Here is a 17,249-nt window from a genome sequence, read left to right as displayed (position 1 = left end):
TTCTTTTTTCTCAAATGTTCTTGTTAGGCTTAAGGATTAAAGAAAACAAATATCCTGCAGAAAGGCTTTCCCCCCTGGTTTTTGTTTTTGGGAGCACTTATGCAAATATGTGATGTCTTGATAAATCAAGCAAATATTTGAAGTTTACACAGCACTATTCTCGCATGAAAATATCTTAAAAGTTTATTTTGTGACCCGGAAAGAGTAATATTTCAAACTCCGCCACTCTGTGTTCCTCCGCCACTGCCTCGTTTGAGTTTTGGACGAAATGGATTCTGGGATATTGCATTTTGTCATTTCGAGCTGATTGGAGACCAAAACAGCCAATCAGATTTTTTTTCATCCAAGTCTGTGATTGGCTGGTTTTGTGGCACAAATATAACGGTGTACAGAAAGAGTTGAGCGCGCACAGGCAGAAATATTGAGAGCACAAGTGCAAAAACTGAGTGACAGGGGCTGCTATTGTGTGTGTATGGATAATAGCAAACACAGAAATACATTTTTTTGCACGCAGCAATGAATTTTGTTCACTCAAATTTAGCTTTTCTTCACTTAAAATAAATTTCTCCTCAAATTGCAACACTTACATGTGCAATTTATTTTACGTGGTGGTGTCTATGAACAAGATTGTAAAAGTTTCGAACTAACTCAATAAAAACACAGCAGTTCATGTCAGAAAGCCACTCCAGTTACAAAAATGTATTCACCAGACTGAGATTACCAAATGGTAAATGGACTGGTTCTTATATAGCATTTTTTTACTCTATCTGAACACTCATTCACACAAACACTTTTTTCTATGCTCTTTCATGCTACTACTACTAATTCATCACATACCACAAATGTCAAGCATACGAAACAGAAGGCTTTAAAGTCAGGGTACCTTTATTTAAAGTCACAATAAACATTGTACTTTTGAACTACACAGCGAGTACATAGTAATTCATTAATGTTGTACAATTTTCAGTGTTGACTCTGTGTGTCAGCAAAATAGATTTGAAATAAAACTATTTATACTGTGCACACTCTCAGCTTACATTTAAGGGGGCTGTTGAGAAAGTTTAGCCTATATATTGTGAAATGAAATATCAAGTTAATTCAGAAGCTGTGTATGTGAGCCATTTCTTCATTATCTCTTCATATATATATATATATATATACACACATATATATATGTATATATATATACACACACATATATATGCAATACGAATAGGGGCGTAATTTCCAAGGTGGTTTAGGGGGGTTATGACCCACCCCAGTAATTAGACCCAATCAATATAACCCTCCTCAATAAAATTATGAATTATCTTGCATAAATAGGCTGTTGGTTTTCTTTGCTCATTTCAGTTATTACCAGCAAAATAGTTGAAGTTGCATCTTCAAATTGAAAGTCATCTCACTGTCTAAAAATGTATGTATTTCATCAGGTGCAACTGTTGAGTTTTTTCTGTTTACAAGTTCAGCATATGAACCAACTGTAGGCAACACCTGACGGTATGTGACAGCTCTATGTGCAAGGACTTGTATTACTCCAGTATTTGATATGCATGGATCACTCTTCGTAAGCAATACAAGTAGCTTTAATTTAGCTATGGTTCTCAGCTGATACAGTGTCCCTTCATAACACCACTAATTAGTCAAAAGTGAACAAAAAGACTAATAGAAAATAGTAAGATTTCCGGTTAGATTTTCACAGAAGGACTGCTGTTGCTGTGAGGTAACAGTACTAACCATCGTGCTGCATCTTGTTATTATTCTGGTGTAATATTTTTCATTCTTTGCATCACTATCTCAGTCACATTTTGATCCCATGTAAATGAATTGCCTCAATTATTTTTCTGAAGTCTAGGTTTGCCTTGCCAATTGCAACACCTACAGCTGCAATTTATTTTACATGCGCTCAGAATAGTGGCACAAAAATAACGCCATACCACTCTGCCCAGCGCAGAGCACAGGGCTCGCGTGCGGAGTGAAGTGGGGGGAAAAGTGTGAGAGAGAGAAAAAAAAAAAAAACACGGCTCCTTATGGCTTACGTTGCTCACTTCAAAGAGTCGGCTCTAAGAGCCGTTTCGTTTGCGACCGACACATCACTAGTTTAAAGCATCTTGCCATGCGATTGCATTTGTCTCTAACCATCAGGAACCCTCACGTTAACTTTTATCGAGTGGAAAAATGTTAGCATTCATCCTGCAGCTTCACTGTTTATGTTATGCTAACATAGCTGTGTCCCTAGCGATCATGTAGCACAGCATTATATACCAGCTAGCCCAACTTCATTAACCCTACAAATGTCACTGCTGTTTAGTTTTCTGTCTTCATTTATGTTGGAAGTTATAGCAGAGCTGTACGTTTTAATAATTTCAGAAATCTTTCAGTGAGAACATGCTATATCATGCTAACTTCTGACTCTGTTAAATGTAATAAATTTTCATGGATGCCTGGATGTTAAACTTAATTGTTACACCTGGTAAAGCAGCAATGCTGTTCGTTTTATTAAAAATGAAAGAATTTAGACAGTTTTTAACTAGGGCTGTGCAATATGACCAAAATCTCACATCCTGATATAAGACATCTATCGTCCTGATAACGATATAAATCACAAAGATTTAACGTTTTCTGTAAATTCTGTGAATCTCGGGCACCTCGACTTGCGTGAAGTGTTTCCAGCTGGGCGTCATGTACCTGGAGTCGAGTGTTATAACCGATGCATTAAAGGATGCATTTTTAGACATGACTTGTAACAGTCGCCATTTTCTTTGTGAGTATTTATTACACAGCGTGCTGTGGGGAAAAGCCTGTTCTAATGTTTGAGTCCAAGGTTTATTTTTTAGCACTCTGCAGACTCTTTCACGCAATTCAGTTTAGTTTGAAAAGTCTCAACAGGATCTGGAGCTTTATTGTGAAAGGTTTATGTGGAAAATAAACAACCGGACACGTGATGGTTTTACCGTCATTGCTGCTCACGACAACGCATAAAAACCAGGCGCTTGTCTTTCCGTAGTGTGGTTATATAAAATATAAGAGAAAGAGAGAACTTTAAGAAATTAATATAGCCACTACAGTGACCATCAAAACGATGAAAAAATATTGCCATAAACAGTTTATTTTGCGACACCACGAAACAAACGATAGCATAAAATGAAACGATAGACACTGTTATATCGTCATCCGATATATATCATTATATCGTACAAGCCTGTTTTTAACTCTCAGTGATGCCGCAGTGTTCGTTTGACTTTGGGACCTCAAGCGGACGGAGTTTTGGACCCAGATTTACGAGCACCTTAGTCCGGCAAATACGGCAATAACGACTGCCTGCTTGCACGTTCTACAAAAAAAAAAAAAGTGCTTTGGTGGGTATCTGACGGACAAACACCAAACCAGTTCCACACCACTGAAGTTGCACCATTTTTACAAACCAATTCTGTTTCATCCGTTTCACTCAACGTTCCGCTTTCCCTCTTCTCATTCTCCGTTGCTGCCATGCTTTTTCCGCAATGTGCATATGAAAACAAAGGCACTGCGCATGCGCATTTTACCCATATTCTATCGCATTATTTTATTTTCGTATCGTTGTCTAACATTGTACCGTGAATGATATAATATGGCCCAGCCCTACATGTACGTATTTAAAATAAAAATATGAGTAACTGTATTCCATTACAATTACCGTTAAAAAGGGTGGTATTCAGAATACAGTTACTTTGTTGAAATAAATGGATTACACGGTATTTTCCTGTTTCATGTTAGGCTAGGCTCTCTCTATTTTTGGTAATTCGACGCCGGTGGAAACCCAAACAAAACACACAATACGAGGCTCTAATGCATGTGTCTCAATCAGAGAGTGTTAGAGTGTTACAGGCAATAACCCTAAATTATGTAGCCTCATTGGCAGTGTAGTCCATGCTGCAGGGAGAATGGACTGCCATGTGAGCTCAAGGGAGGGAGAAAAAGGAGAGTCGAAAGAAAAGTACGAGTTGTCACCGACCACAAACGGTAGATGGAAACATGTAAATATAATAATAACCACTGCAGCCAAAAAGAGAGCCTGACGAGCCCAGTTGTAAGTAAGCTATTAAGACTCGACAGTACGCTGTGTTCGTTTTCCTCCGAAACGATAAATTCCGTTGGAGCAGCCTTTCAACGCCTCTCTCTTTCTCTTGTTAGCAAAGCTGACCCAGACAACAAAGTAAAGCTAGTTTTCGGCTACGAGCCCGACACGGAACCCGACGAATTAGCCAGAGGTCCCTTTACTACGGTTCGGAGCCGGGGACCTGTTTTATATACGCGCGGAATAGTTTTTTATACCAGAGTGCTGCAAAAACTGCAGCCTTACATAATGTCATCCCAACTGTTACTCATTTTATATTAAGATTTAAAAATCTAGTTGGTATTGGTATGGTATAGTTGAATACATTTTAAAAGTAACCTTCCCAACACTGGTCATGAAGTAACCTCTATGCTCAGTCACAACACAACTGTAATTTTGTCGCTTACTCGGCATGTTGTTTTCTAACTTCTGCTTCTGTGAAAATGACACTGACAATATATGTTGCAGCTTTTTTTTTTTTTTTTAATTTTCAGTAGATTCCTCAATACAGCTAAAGAAGAGGAAATGAAATTGAAAGAAACATGCTGATGGAAAACCCCAGTCCCAGTAAACTCCGCAATGTACCTTAAAATACTAAAGTGGTGACGAAACATATATTCACATGTCATTAAATCAGATGTTTTCCAGGAAGAGTTGCTCCTGTAGTCTGAAGCTCACACTTCTAAAAATTATGACATCTGATTTGGATGCAAGTGTAGCTGTATTTGTAATTGAGGCATGTAAGTGTGCTATCACCTTGTATCTTTTTTTTTTTTTTACCTTTTTCGCCAAACTATGAAAAAGAAATAATAAAATGTTATCTGGATTACAAAATGACAAAGCAACATTTTAATTACTTGCATGGGAGTGACCCTTGTCTAGAGCAGGACGATATAACCAAAAATATTTATCACAATATACATTTGAAAATTTGCGCTAACAATATGACTGACGATATAATTGACACTAGACAAAATGCTTTACAACTCCACAACTTTATTAGTGCAAAAAACCCCATCAATGTATTTTCACGTAAACAAGCAGCTGTTTTTTATGTGCATTAAAGTTATATAAAAATGTAACAGTGCAAATTCCTTGCTGACAGTTTAACCAAAAGGCATTTCCAGTGGAAATTGGCCGACATATCCTCAGCATATTCACATGTCATTAAATCAGATGTTTTCCCGGAAGAGTTTTGTTTTGTGGATATTATTATCCACAAAACTTAAAAAGAGGTTATACACACACAATACGGTAATATTATGTTGAAGCACAGTACGTATCACTCCGCGAGGCTCCTGCCTACGATAGCCGTAATGCTCCGACAATCCATCATGCGGTGCGGGTTCGTAGCTTAGCAAAGTCGTACTAAAACGTGACAGATTTTCCAGCGCCGTGTACCACATAAAATCATTTTGAGGTCAGTAAACACAACCAGAAGTCATACATAAGGCACACAGGATTATAAGGGGCACTGTCGATTTTCAGAAAAAACAAAGGATTGATTTTAAGTGTGCCGTATTTTCCAAACAACACGGTAATAACGACAGCCCGCTAGCATGCGCTACCAAAACTAGTGCTTTGTTGTGTATCTGACGGACGAAAGCTAAACCAGTTCCACACCACTGAAGTTTCAGCATTTTTACAAACCAATTCTGATTCATCAGTTTCATTCAACGATCCGCTTTCGCCCTTCTCATTCTCTGTTGCCGGCACACTTTTTCCGCCATGTGCGTATGAAAACAAAGGCACTGCGCATGTGCGTTTTACCCATATTCTATCGCGATATTTCATTTTCTTATCGTTGCCCAACATTAGTAAAAGTAAGTAAGTATATAGCGGTTTTCACAGATAAAAATCACAAAGGAAATGAGAATATAAAAACAATATAACAGTAAATAAAACAATGTAAAACTATAAAAACAGCATAAGAAGAAATTAATCAAATGCTTTTCTAAATAAAAATGTCTTCAGCTGTTTCTTAAAAGAATCAATGGAGTCCGTGCAACGAAGAGACAGTGGGAGAGAATTCCACAACCGTGGTGCCACAACCTGAAAGGCCCGATCACCACAAGTTTTAAAACGAGTGCGCGGTACCACCAGCAGTCTCTGATCTAATGACCTTAAAGCCCGAGAAGATGCATGTGGTTTCAGCAGGTCAGATAAATATTGAGGAGCCTGACCATGTAGGGCCCTAAAGTTTAGAACTAAAATTTTAAAATGAAACCTAGGGCTGCTCGATTATGGCAAAAATGATAATCACGATTATTTTCACTGAAATTGAGATCACGATTATTTGACGATATTTATTTAACCCTTTAAGACCTACCATAGAACCAAGTCCGCCAGAGCTTTTTTTTTTTTTTTTTTTAAATGTTGTAGTGCCATTTGTGGGAGCATTTTAAGTTGCTATACATCAATACAACTGTTATAACCCATATTTTAAAAATGTGTATGTATTAAGTCCATAGTAACTACATTAATTGCAAAAAAGTGCAATAAACTACAAAAAAATTGAAAATCATTTTTGTTTTGTTTTTTTTACATATATTTCTACTTGGAGAAATTTAAGAGGTTTATCCCTCAAAACTTTAAATACAAAAAAGTTGCAAAAAATAGTTTACAACAACAGGAAATTTATTTTGAGTGTCTTCATAGTTTTATTTTTGGAGATACAGCAATTTTTATATACTGCAGGAAAAACAAAAAAACAATCCTATGATGCAAATTTGCAAAGCATGTGCATCAAAATAAACTATTTCCAGCAGCGCAATTCGAGTTCTAAGGCCTACAAGTAAAAAACTACATTTTCCGCGAAAATGACGTCACTTGCGATAGTTCGTGTTGATGTCTTTTTCAATGTGGGAAGTGTTAAGAACAGCTGATCAGATCGGCAAAGCGTGTTTCTGGAATATTATGTTTTTGTTCCTGCAAGCACTTTTTATGCAATTTTTGCAAAGCTATATGTGGAAGGAAACCGTGACCTAGGACAAGCTGAGGGCATAAGATGTAAATACAACTCCTCTGGTTTCATATGGAAAAAATTTTATTGTGCTAGCTTAGCGGTTCAGGTTCTACAGGGATTTAAAAATAGTTATACAAAACGAGCATGCTGCTCTGACCGGCTTTAAAGGGTTAACAATAACAATGTATTGAATAATGACTTTAAAAAATAATATAAAATAGTGTGCAAATACTGATAACAGTGCAAATGTTTGCAATATAAGAAATAAATGAAAAATGTAAACTTTGCAGTGTTGCTCTGTGGTGCAGCTACGACACCATAGCAAAGTTTACACACTGTGTCTACTTGATCCACGTCTGACTCCACGAACCCATAATGTTTCCACACCACTGAAGTTTTTTTTTTTGTTTTTTTTTTACCTCTCTTTTCAACCAACGGCAGTCCACTCCTCTCCAAATAACTTCTGCTTAGCTCTCCGAGCTTCCCTCGGGTCCTCTTAATTGTTGTGACGCGTGTTCGAAATGCAGAGCAGTGCGCTTGATTTGCCACACGGAGCAGCGCGAGAGTAAAGCATGAGGGAGGGGCTAATAATCGGCTCAGTCATTTTTAATGATCGTTGAAAGCCCAGATCGTAATCGTGATTAAAATTCGATTAATTGAGCAGCCCTAATGAAACCTAAAATTTACAGGCAACCAGTGAAGGGAGGCCAAGACTGGAGTGATATGCGATCTTCTTTTGGTGCCTGTTAAGAGACGTGCTGCAGCATTCTGCAGAGTCTGAAGACGATTTAAGGCTGATTTGTTAAAACAAGTAAAAAGGCCATTACAATAGTCTAAACGAGAAGAAATAAAAGCATGAATAATCATCTCAAGTTCAAGCTTTGATACCATTAGTCTGAGTTTAGAAATATTCCATAAATGATAAAAACAGTTTCAGACCAGCTGCTTAGAATGCTGCTCCAGCGACATCGAGCTGTCAAATATGACACCGAGGTTTCTAAGGCTTGATTTTACATAAGGGTCTAAGAAGCTGATATGCTGTCTAATTTCTGGGACCATGTGGTCTGGAGCAATAATTAGAGTTTCTGTTTTTTCAGAGTTTAGTTGGAGAAAATTGTCATATAACCATTTGTTGATTTCTGTCAGGCAATTACTTAAATTAGACAATTTATAAAACTCAGACATTTTGAAGGAACAGTATAGTTGGATGTCGTCAGCATAGAGATGATAGGAGATATATTTATAGCGCTTAATAATTTGGCCTAGGGGAAATACATAAAGTAAAAAGAGAATTGGACCCAGGATAGATCCCTGAGGTACCCCACACGGCAAAACTGTTGATTCTGATGTGACATGATTCATGCAACAGGGCTCTAGAGTGCGACCAATTTGGTCGCAAATATGACCAAATTTTTCAGTGGTGCGACTAAAAAAAAAAATTCGGTTGCACCTGTGCGACCAACTGTTCGGGTAGCAAAAAACAAAAAACAAAATCTGCAACCTTCCCTGTGGTCAACAACAGACACACATTATGCCCCTATCGTGGACTAAACCAATCAGAGATAGTAAGGGGCGGGACCTCTCTGATTGGCCGTGGTCCAGTTGAAAGTGCAGGTGGAAGTGGGAGGTGAGTAGCTTGAATAAAGCGATATCAATTCATTAAATCCTGAATCGACTTTTAAATATAACTGTGTTTTGTGATTAAAGCTCACAAAACCATTTCAACAACAACCAAACAGCAAATGAGAGCAGGTACACGGATTCCACACAAAGACGTAAACACAGAATGACTCGACACATCACAATCAACTTTGTCTTCCTCGGCTTTCTCACCCGACAGCCCGCAGACGGACACACTGTCGGAGCTTAGCGGTTCTGATGCGTCCGGTCCGCGCTGTGATTACGTCTTTTTGCGCTGATTCTGAGCTGCAGGTTTTGTCTCTCTCCAACCAAAATTCACCGAGCCAGCAGCAAAAGAAGCAGCAAAAGAAGCAGCAAACTGCGCTTCACATTTGATCAATGTCGTCATGAATTTTGCTGTTTTGCTTCCACGACTATTAAAATCACACTTCATGCACAGCTAGCGCTCTCTCTAACTCTCTCTGTACTTCAAGAACAGTTTCCGTCTCCAATCTCTGTTTTCTGTATTATTCATTCGCTTATTACCCACCAGTCTACCGTTGTTTACAGCACTGTAGGCTGCTGTCTTTTTCTTTTCTTTTTTTCACTTAAATGACCTCGGACGAGAAAGCCTATTTTTCTGTTGTTCAATACTGAAGAAATTTAAACTTTATATGCAGAACATTGTAGAATATTTTTAAGGTTATCTGCTATAAAAAGCCAGACCAGGAAAATCTCCTTCATGTTTTTCTGTGTTTTATTCTCAGTTACTTTCACACATAGACATCTGCTGTGATGTTCACAATTCTGATGAAGTCAGTACTGATAAATGATCAGAATTATAATATTTCTGACTGTCTGAGGCTAAGTTGAATCGAATCGGGACTTGAAAACCGGAATTGAATGGATTATAGAAAGCAGTGATGATACCCAGCCCTAGTGAGTAGCCTAGGCACGACAGAAGTGGATGTAGCTGTAATAGGAAAAGAACTATTGCTAACTTTTCTGTTAAATTAAGGCCTGATCCTTCTGAAATTCATAGCCAGTGCTCTGACACGGTGTCATCAATCTTTGAATGCTGAAAAAGCACAGTGTATCCAGAAAAACACATTATATTATATAAGTTATTATAAAATTTGTGTTCGCCTAACTTTTGTGCCGGTACGACTAACTTTTTTAAGTTAGGCGTACCGGTACGCCCATGGCAAAAAGTTAGTCTAGAGCCCTGTGCAAACAGTAAAAGATCTCTCAGACAGATATGATATAAACCATTTTAAAACAACACCAGTAATCCCAAACAAGTTCTCGAGTCTGTTTATCATGATACTGTGATCTACAGTGTCAAAAGCAGAGCTGAGATCCAACAGGATCAGCACTGTATATTCTCCAGAGTCTGCTGCCATCAAGATATCACTAGATACTCTAAGTAAGGCCGTTTCAGTGGAATGCAATTTACGAAAACCAGACTGGAAAGTGTCCATAACAGCATTTTTATCCAGGAAATAGTTAAGTTTTTCTAGTACTACTTTTTCTAAAATTTTTGATATAAAAGGCAATTTGGATATTGGCCTATAACTGTTAGGAAGAGATGGATCCAGCTGGGGTTTCTTTAATATTGGCTCAACAATAGCTTGTAAGCTGGGGACTCAGCCAGTATGAAGAGAAGTATTTATCATTTCCACAATACAGGGGCCAATTGAATCAAACACACTAGTGAAAAATGAAGATGGAGCAAAGCAGGCCTCTGATGTCTTGTAATGTAACAGGAGTAAAAGAGGACCAAGTATCAGAGGAGAGCAAGTTAAAAGTTTGATATTGAGAAGATGGAGAGATATTAGACCTGGTGGCAATGACCTTATTTCTGAAATAGCTCATAAACTCATTGCATTCGGACGTTGAGTGAACTGGTGCACAAGGAGCATCAGGAGAAACGATACTCTTAATTGTTTTAAACAAGAATTTAGGATCTTTCTTTTTTGAAGCTATGAGGTATGAAAAATACTCTGGCATTTTTCCACATGTCATTTAGCAAGAGGATAGATTCTTTAAGGTGTAACGTATAAACCTCAAGCTTGGAAGCCTTCCACAAACGTTCTAGCTTGCGACAGTATCTCCTGAAATTACGAATGTTTTCATTTAACCAAGGATGAGATTTCAAACGTAGGACAGTACTTTTTTTCAGAGGTGCCACCATGTCTAAAGTAGAATTACACTGGTTATTAAAGGATGAGACAAGAGAGTCCAAATCATTCTAAGTCATTTCAGCGTCAAACATGGCAGAGAACCTTTTGCCAGCGTTCTGGTTTATGATTCGCCTTTCAATCGTTATTTTGGGAGCCGGGGGATCCAAATAAAACGACAAGTTAAAATATATGCAGCTATGGTCACTCACATGGACATTTTCCACACGAATGTCATTTATATTTAAACCCAAGGAGAAAACAAGGTCCAATGTGTGACCCTTTACATGTGTAGGGCCAGAAACATGCTGCATAAAATTAAAAGACTCTGTGATAGTCATGAAGTCAGCAGCCATATTACAGGATGCATCATCAATATGAAGGTTAAAATCTCCCAAAATTACCACCTTCTCTAATTTAATAATGGATGATAGGAGGTCGTTAAATTCAGTTAAAAAGACTCCGGCAGGGCCAGGAGGTCGGTAGATTAAAATACAATAAAAGGTGCGCAAAGAGCCGACCTTGATCATCTGAAGTTCAAATGAAGTAAAAGAATCCAAGTTCATCAGTCTGCATGTGAATCTGTCCTGGTGCACAACAGCGAGACCTCCGCCACGTCCCGAAAGACGTCGAACAAATTTCCTTCAGATGTATATAATCCATGTTTTGTTGCCACATCTCAGTTAAACACAAGAAGTTGAGAGATTCCTTTATAAAAAGATCGTTTAAAATAAACGATTTGTGATTGAGCGAGTGTTGAGCAGGGCAAACCTGATTGAAGACGTTTGGTTGGTGCAGTCAACAGCTGACTGAAGTGGCACTCGAATTAAACACCTGTGCGCACCTCTACACCTGTTACGCCGGGCGGGGACTTCAGGGCTAGCAGAAGCTAATATCCATCAACTCTGCCATCAAAACTGTTTTGGTAGATCTCAGGTTTATAATAGCAGCACCATTAACGAGACTGGGACAGCTCTGTCTTAACGTAGCGACTCCGTTTATTGCCAAGCTGCAACAACAAATACACACGGCTCCACCACCAGAGGGTGCTGCATGAACCATTGAATTAGTCCTTACCATAACATCCCCCCTTCTGAGTACATTATAAACTATAATGTTTTCTGTATTAATCCACATTTATGTCAATACTGAAATCACTGCAACTTAACTTGTAGCTGGATACTCCAAGGCTGTTACATTAACTCAAATCTGTAACAAACATTTATTGCCTTAATTTATAACTATTATTTTATTTAACTGTGTGAACTTATTCAACTATGAAGGTGGGGTAGACAACCCAGTCCTTCAACTGAGTGAGGGGATTATTCTGCCCCGGGCTGGTCACTCAGGTGCTCGAGAGTACCTTCTACCTAAATCAAAGTCCTTAAGGTACCTCGGTGGGTTTCTGTCTCTTGTAGGATATCTTCTTTCAGTAGACTGGTTACTTGGTGGTATAAGACACTGCTGAACCTGGTTTGAAACAGGGCTGCTGCTGTTTTCTGGCAGGACAGGGATTTGTTGTTCAGTTGGTTCAGTCTTGGTCCCTTTTAGTGTGATGAGATGGCTCCTGTTTCGACGTAGAAGCCCCCTCGGGGTCTCAACAAGGTAAGACCGCGGCGTATCTGCTCTGCCTGATATAGTCCCATTTGTTTTCATGTCTGTGATCCAAACTTGATCTCCTGGGTGTAGTCCAGTGAGGTCTTGTGCTCTGTGTCTGTAATTGAACCATTTCCACTGTTTTTCTCTCTCCTTCCCTTCTCTCTCTCTCAGTTTAGTGATGTTTGTCCAGCCTGAGTTGAGGCAGGATGGAAGTATGGGAACTGTGGTACGAAGTTTCCTCCCCATCAGAAGCTCTGCAGGGCTATGTCCATTGGCAAGTGGTGTGGCGCGATATGCCATGAGAGCAAGATATGGGTCTCCTTCTTTCTGTAGAAGGCTCTTTACTGTTCTCACTGCTCTTTCAGCCTCACCATTGCTCTGAGGGAATCTCGGGCTGGAAGTGGTGTGGGCAAAGCCCCACTCTGAAGCAAACTTTTGGAAGTGTTCTGAGGAGGATTGTGGACCATTATCCGACCTTAACTCTGTTGGAATGCCGTGGCATGCGAATATGGACTTTAAGTGGTCAATCACTGCTGCTGATGTGGTAGAGGACAGCTTAGCTATTTCTATGTATCGTGAGAAATAGTCCACTGCAACCAAATACTGGCTGTTACTCCACTCAAAAATATCAGCACCAACTAACTCCCACGGCCATGTAGGAAACTCAGTTGGCATGAGTGTTTCTCTGGGTTGCTGTCTCACCTTTGCACATGTCTCACATTCTGCTACCAGCTGTTGTAGTTGAGAGCTCAGTCCTGGCCACCATACCAACTGCTTGGCTCGTTCCCTGGACTTTACAATGCCCTGGTGACCTGTGTGCAGTCGTGTCAAAACATCTTTCTGTAATATCTTTGGAATAACTATACGCATACCTTTTAGGAGAAGTTCATTTTCAACAGTCAGGTCCCCTGCATGCTGGTGGTATGGGAAACATGGACCTGGTATTTTGAGTTTGTCCGGCCAGCCGTTCCTGCAGTAGAGTTTGATTTGTTTCAGTGTTTCGTCTTTGTCTTGCTGCTCTCTTATTTGTTGTAGTCTCTCCTCTGTTGCAGGAAGACCTGAAATCACCTGATGTGCATACAGGTTCATTTCGTCTCTTAATGTCTCATCACAAACAGTTTTTTCTGGTGCTCTGGACAGCACGTCTGCAGTTGCGATGTGTTTGCCTGGGACATGTGAGATGGTGAAAGAGTACCGCATTAATCTCATTCTCAGTCTTTGTACTCGTGGTGGCAGTTCGTCTAAGTTCTTGGAGCCCAAAAGTGGTACTAAAGGCTTGTGATCTGTCTCAACATGGAACTCAATGCCTATAAGAAAATCAGAGAATCGCTCGCATGCCCAGGTTATGGCTAACGCTTCCTTCTCTATTTGAGCATACCTTTGTTCTGTGGGGGTTAATGCTCTTGAAGCGAAGGCCACTGGCTTGGTTGTGTCATCCTCTTGTTTCTGAAGTAGCACCGCTCCTAGTCCATAGGAGGATGCATCAGCTGATACTGTTGTTTGTGCTTTGGGGTTGTAGAGTGCCAAGTTCGGTGGTTTACTCAGTTCTGCCTTAATGTTGTCAAACGCTGTTTGTTGAGCCTCACTCCAACACCAAATTTTTTTGGTACTGAGTAGTTCTCTCAACGGCTGTGTTTTCTCTGCTAAGTGGGGAAGGTACTTGCCTAGATGATTAACCATTCCTAGGAATCGTCTCACTCCACCCACATCGGTGGGTGCCTCCATGTTGCTGACCGCTTTCACTTTTTCTGGGTCTGCTTTGACTCCTGTAGTGTCAATGATCTGTCCGAGGAACTTGATTGAGGTCTTTGCAAACTGACACTTCTCACTTTTCAATGTCACCCCTGCTTTTGTGAGCCGTTCGAGGACTGCAACCAGCCTCTTGTCGTGCTGGGTCTGTGTGTCAGCATAAACCAGAATGTCATCCATTTGGCAGACAACACCGTCCAGCCCTTCCAAAAGCTGAGACATTCGTTTTTGAAAATGCTCAGGGGCTGAGGATATGCCAAAACAGAGTCTATTGAAACAGTACCTTCCGAATGGTGTGATGAAGGTTGTGAGAAGAGCTGACTGCTTGGACAAAGGTATTTGCCAAAACCCTGAGTTAGCATCGAGTTTTGAGAACAACTTTGCGCCCTCTAGCTGTCCTAGGGTGTGCTCAACTGATGGCAACATGTGTCTTTCTCTTTTCACAGAATTGTTTAGTTTGGTCAAGTCCACGCACACACGCACTTCATCTCTGTTTGGTTTAGGTACTGGAACCATTCCTGCACACCAGTCAGTAGGCTGCTCTACTCTGGAGATTACACCTAACTCATACGAGCAAGGTCTCCTTTGACTTTGGGCAACAGGGGAAACGGGACCCTTCTTGGGGTTGACAGGGCAAATGGTTTAGCGTCTGCTTTAAGCTCAATTTTGTATTCCCCCTCCATTCGGCCTAACCCGCTGAATAGTTTTGGAAACTGCTGCTTTACTGCCTCTACCGAAGTGAGTGACACTGCTTCTACTCTGGCCACTAATCCAAGTGCTACACTTGCTAAGCGGCTAAGTAACCCTTGCGTCAGGTCTGCTACTGCATACACAGGCTGTACTGTAGTTTTGCTCGGAGTGCTCAGGTTAGCAGTAAATGTCCCTCTAACGGCTAGTGGAGACATTTCCGCCCCATACAGTTTCAGATCTGTGGGTTGCAGCTGTGGTTTTTGTGCTAGAGCATTGTACTCTTTTTCAGGCAATACGGTTACGTCCGCTCCTGTGTCAATTTTGAGCCAGCAGTCTACATTGTTAACTTTTATTTTAGTCAACCACGCATCCTCAGTTCTCTCTGAGGCTACTGTTCCCAAAAATGCTACCTCCCTTTCTTCACTGTCACCACCTGCTGCACGTATTTCTCCCACTGCCCCAGACCTGCACACTCTTGCATAGTGACCTTTCTTTTTACACTGATTGCAGAGTACCTCTTTGGCTGGGCACAGGTTCTTGCTGTGAAAGGGTGTCTTTCCACAGCGGTTGCATTGGCTTTTCACGTTCCTCTCTGTGGTTTGTGGCACAGTCCACGTCTCTTATCATTTCACTGTGCAGCGCCCCGTAGCCACAATGCTCAGCCAAGGCATATAGGGATGTAATAAACCCGTCTGCAGTCTCTCCTGCTTCTTGCTGCCTTTGGTTGAACTTTGCACGTTCAAAGATAACATTTCTTCTGACTACAAAGTGTGCCTCGAGTTTGTCTTTGAGAGTGTGGTACTCACTCGCCTCTTCTTCGGTCAGGTTCAACGAAGTGATCACGTCCTCAGCTTCATCGCCCATTGTATATATCAGAGTGTTAACCTGGTTTTCGTCCGATTGTAGCTCGAGTCCGGATGCTATCCTGAACCTCTCAAAGCGTCGGATCCATTTCGGCCACTCTTCTGGCTTTGAAAAGTCAAATTTCGGCGGCGGTGATACTTGGAAGGCTGCTGGCTCGGCTGTCATGCTGCTAGTCGCAAGATGCTAGTTAGCGTTTGCTAATTTGTTAGCTTAGCTCCTACTGTGGCTGTTAATGCAAACTTGCAGGGCGAGTTCTCTCCGGTGAGAAAGCTTCCGTTTTCGTGACGTTCTTCTTCCCTCTAGAGTACTTCTGACACCATGTTTTGGTAGATCTCAGGTTTATAATAGCAGCACCATTAACGAGACTGGGACAGCTCTGTCTTAACGTAGCGACTCCGTTTATTGCCAAGCTGCAACAACAAATACACACGGCACCACCACCAGAGGGTGCTGCATGAACCATTGAATTAGTCCTTACCACAACAAAAACGGCGGTCGAAGGAGGGACGCCAAGTGAACATGGGGCCATCAGACCATAGATTCCGAGCTGGGAACTGAAGTGTAGCGTCGGCACCAGGTGACAGTAGATAAATTGGTTGTAGGCACCGGGACTCTTCCCACATGCAAGAAGCTAATCTTCAGTACCTTCTCAGTCGAACCTGGACACCGGCCCTGGTTCCCCTACTTCTTCTTTTCTTCGTGTTAAATCCCACCGATATGTATTGTAACATGCAGTCAGGTGAGGAACACACAAAGGGTGGAGGGAAAAATTTCCTGTAACTGTCCCAGCTGTCACAGTAGCTCTCCATTGAATCTTTGATATACAACATCATGCCCCGATCATAAGTATTGGTGGCAGAGACAAAATCAAAACACAGGACGGTAAAAATAATCTTGCAAGTGACAATAGCGGCCAGTATAAAACTATACCAGCGAGCTGTAGCGGCACAAGTGGCAAAGCCAAACACAGGCGCCATCTTGTCCTTGTCAACATTATACCGGTATTACTGTGAATGGTATGATATGACCCAGCCTTACTCAGTGGAATTCCCTTTACTGATAACCTTTACTAAATATCTATAACCAATCTGAAATTATCCTGTTTTGTTTTGGGTTTTTTTCAATGTTGAAATTAAAATCTAGTAGCAGCCTTCTCATTTCTTTGTGTTTTGTGCTGTGTTTTACAGGCCCACAGAGGAGGACAGCTCCGAGGCAGATGAGGGACGGGTCCCAGGACGGTCCATCGACGGTGGAGCTGGCCATCCTGGTGTCCCTGAAAAGGCAACACCAGTCTCCAATGGAGCATTTCCTCCTCAGCCTTGTTCCTGCTCTGGAGAGCAGCTGGTCCTTTTTATTCCTGTCTCTCTGTAAATACTTATATTTTATATATTTATGTTTAATGTTTTTCTGTGTGAGAATTTTAATATTATTTCAAATAAATTTTTATAATGACTAATGTCTCAGTTCTACTACACAGCAAATGTTGGCA

General features: G+C 40.7%; 1 protein-coding gene across 1 annotated transcript in view; it reads left to right on the top strand.

Moving 5' to 3' along the window:
* ppm1f (protein phosphatase, Mg2+/Mn2+ dependent, 1F) overlaps positions 1 to 17,249 on the top strand; it is a 55,402-nt gene extending 38,153 nt beyond the window's left edge. The window contains exon 8 of the mRNA XM_085474727.1: positions 16,948 to 17,249. Coding sequence (XP_085330853.1) covers positions 16,948 to 17,216 — 269 coding nt within the window. The 3' untranslated portion in view covers positions 17,217 to 17,249. The remainder of the gene's footprint in view (positions 1 to 16,947) is intronic.

Source organism: Copadichromis virginalis, linkage group LG12 (genome assembly GCF_057382275.1).
Source record: "Copadichromis virginalis isolate Kocher_CV1m ecotype Utaka linkage group LG12, C_Virginalis_male_GT1.1, whole genome shotgun sequence".
Classification (NCBI taxonomy): Eukaryota; Metazoa; Chordata; class Actinopteri; order Cichliformes; family Cichlidae; genus Copadichromis; species Copadichromis virginalis.
This window is presented reverse-complemented; position numbering and strand designations above follow the sequence as displayed.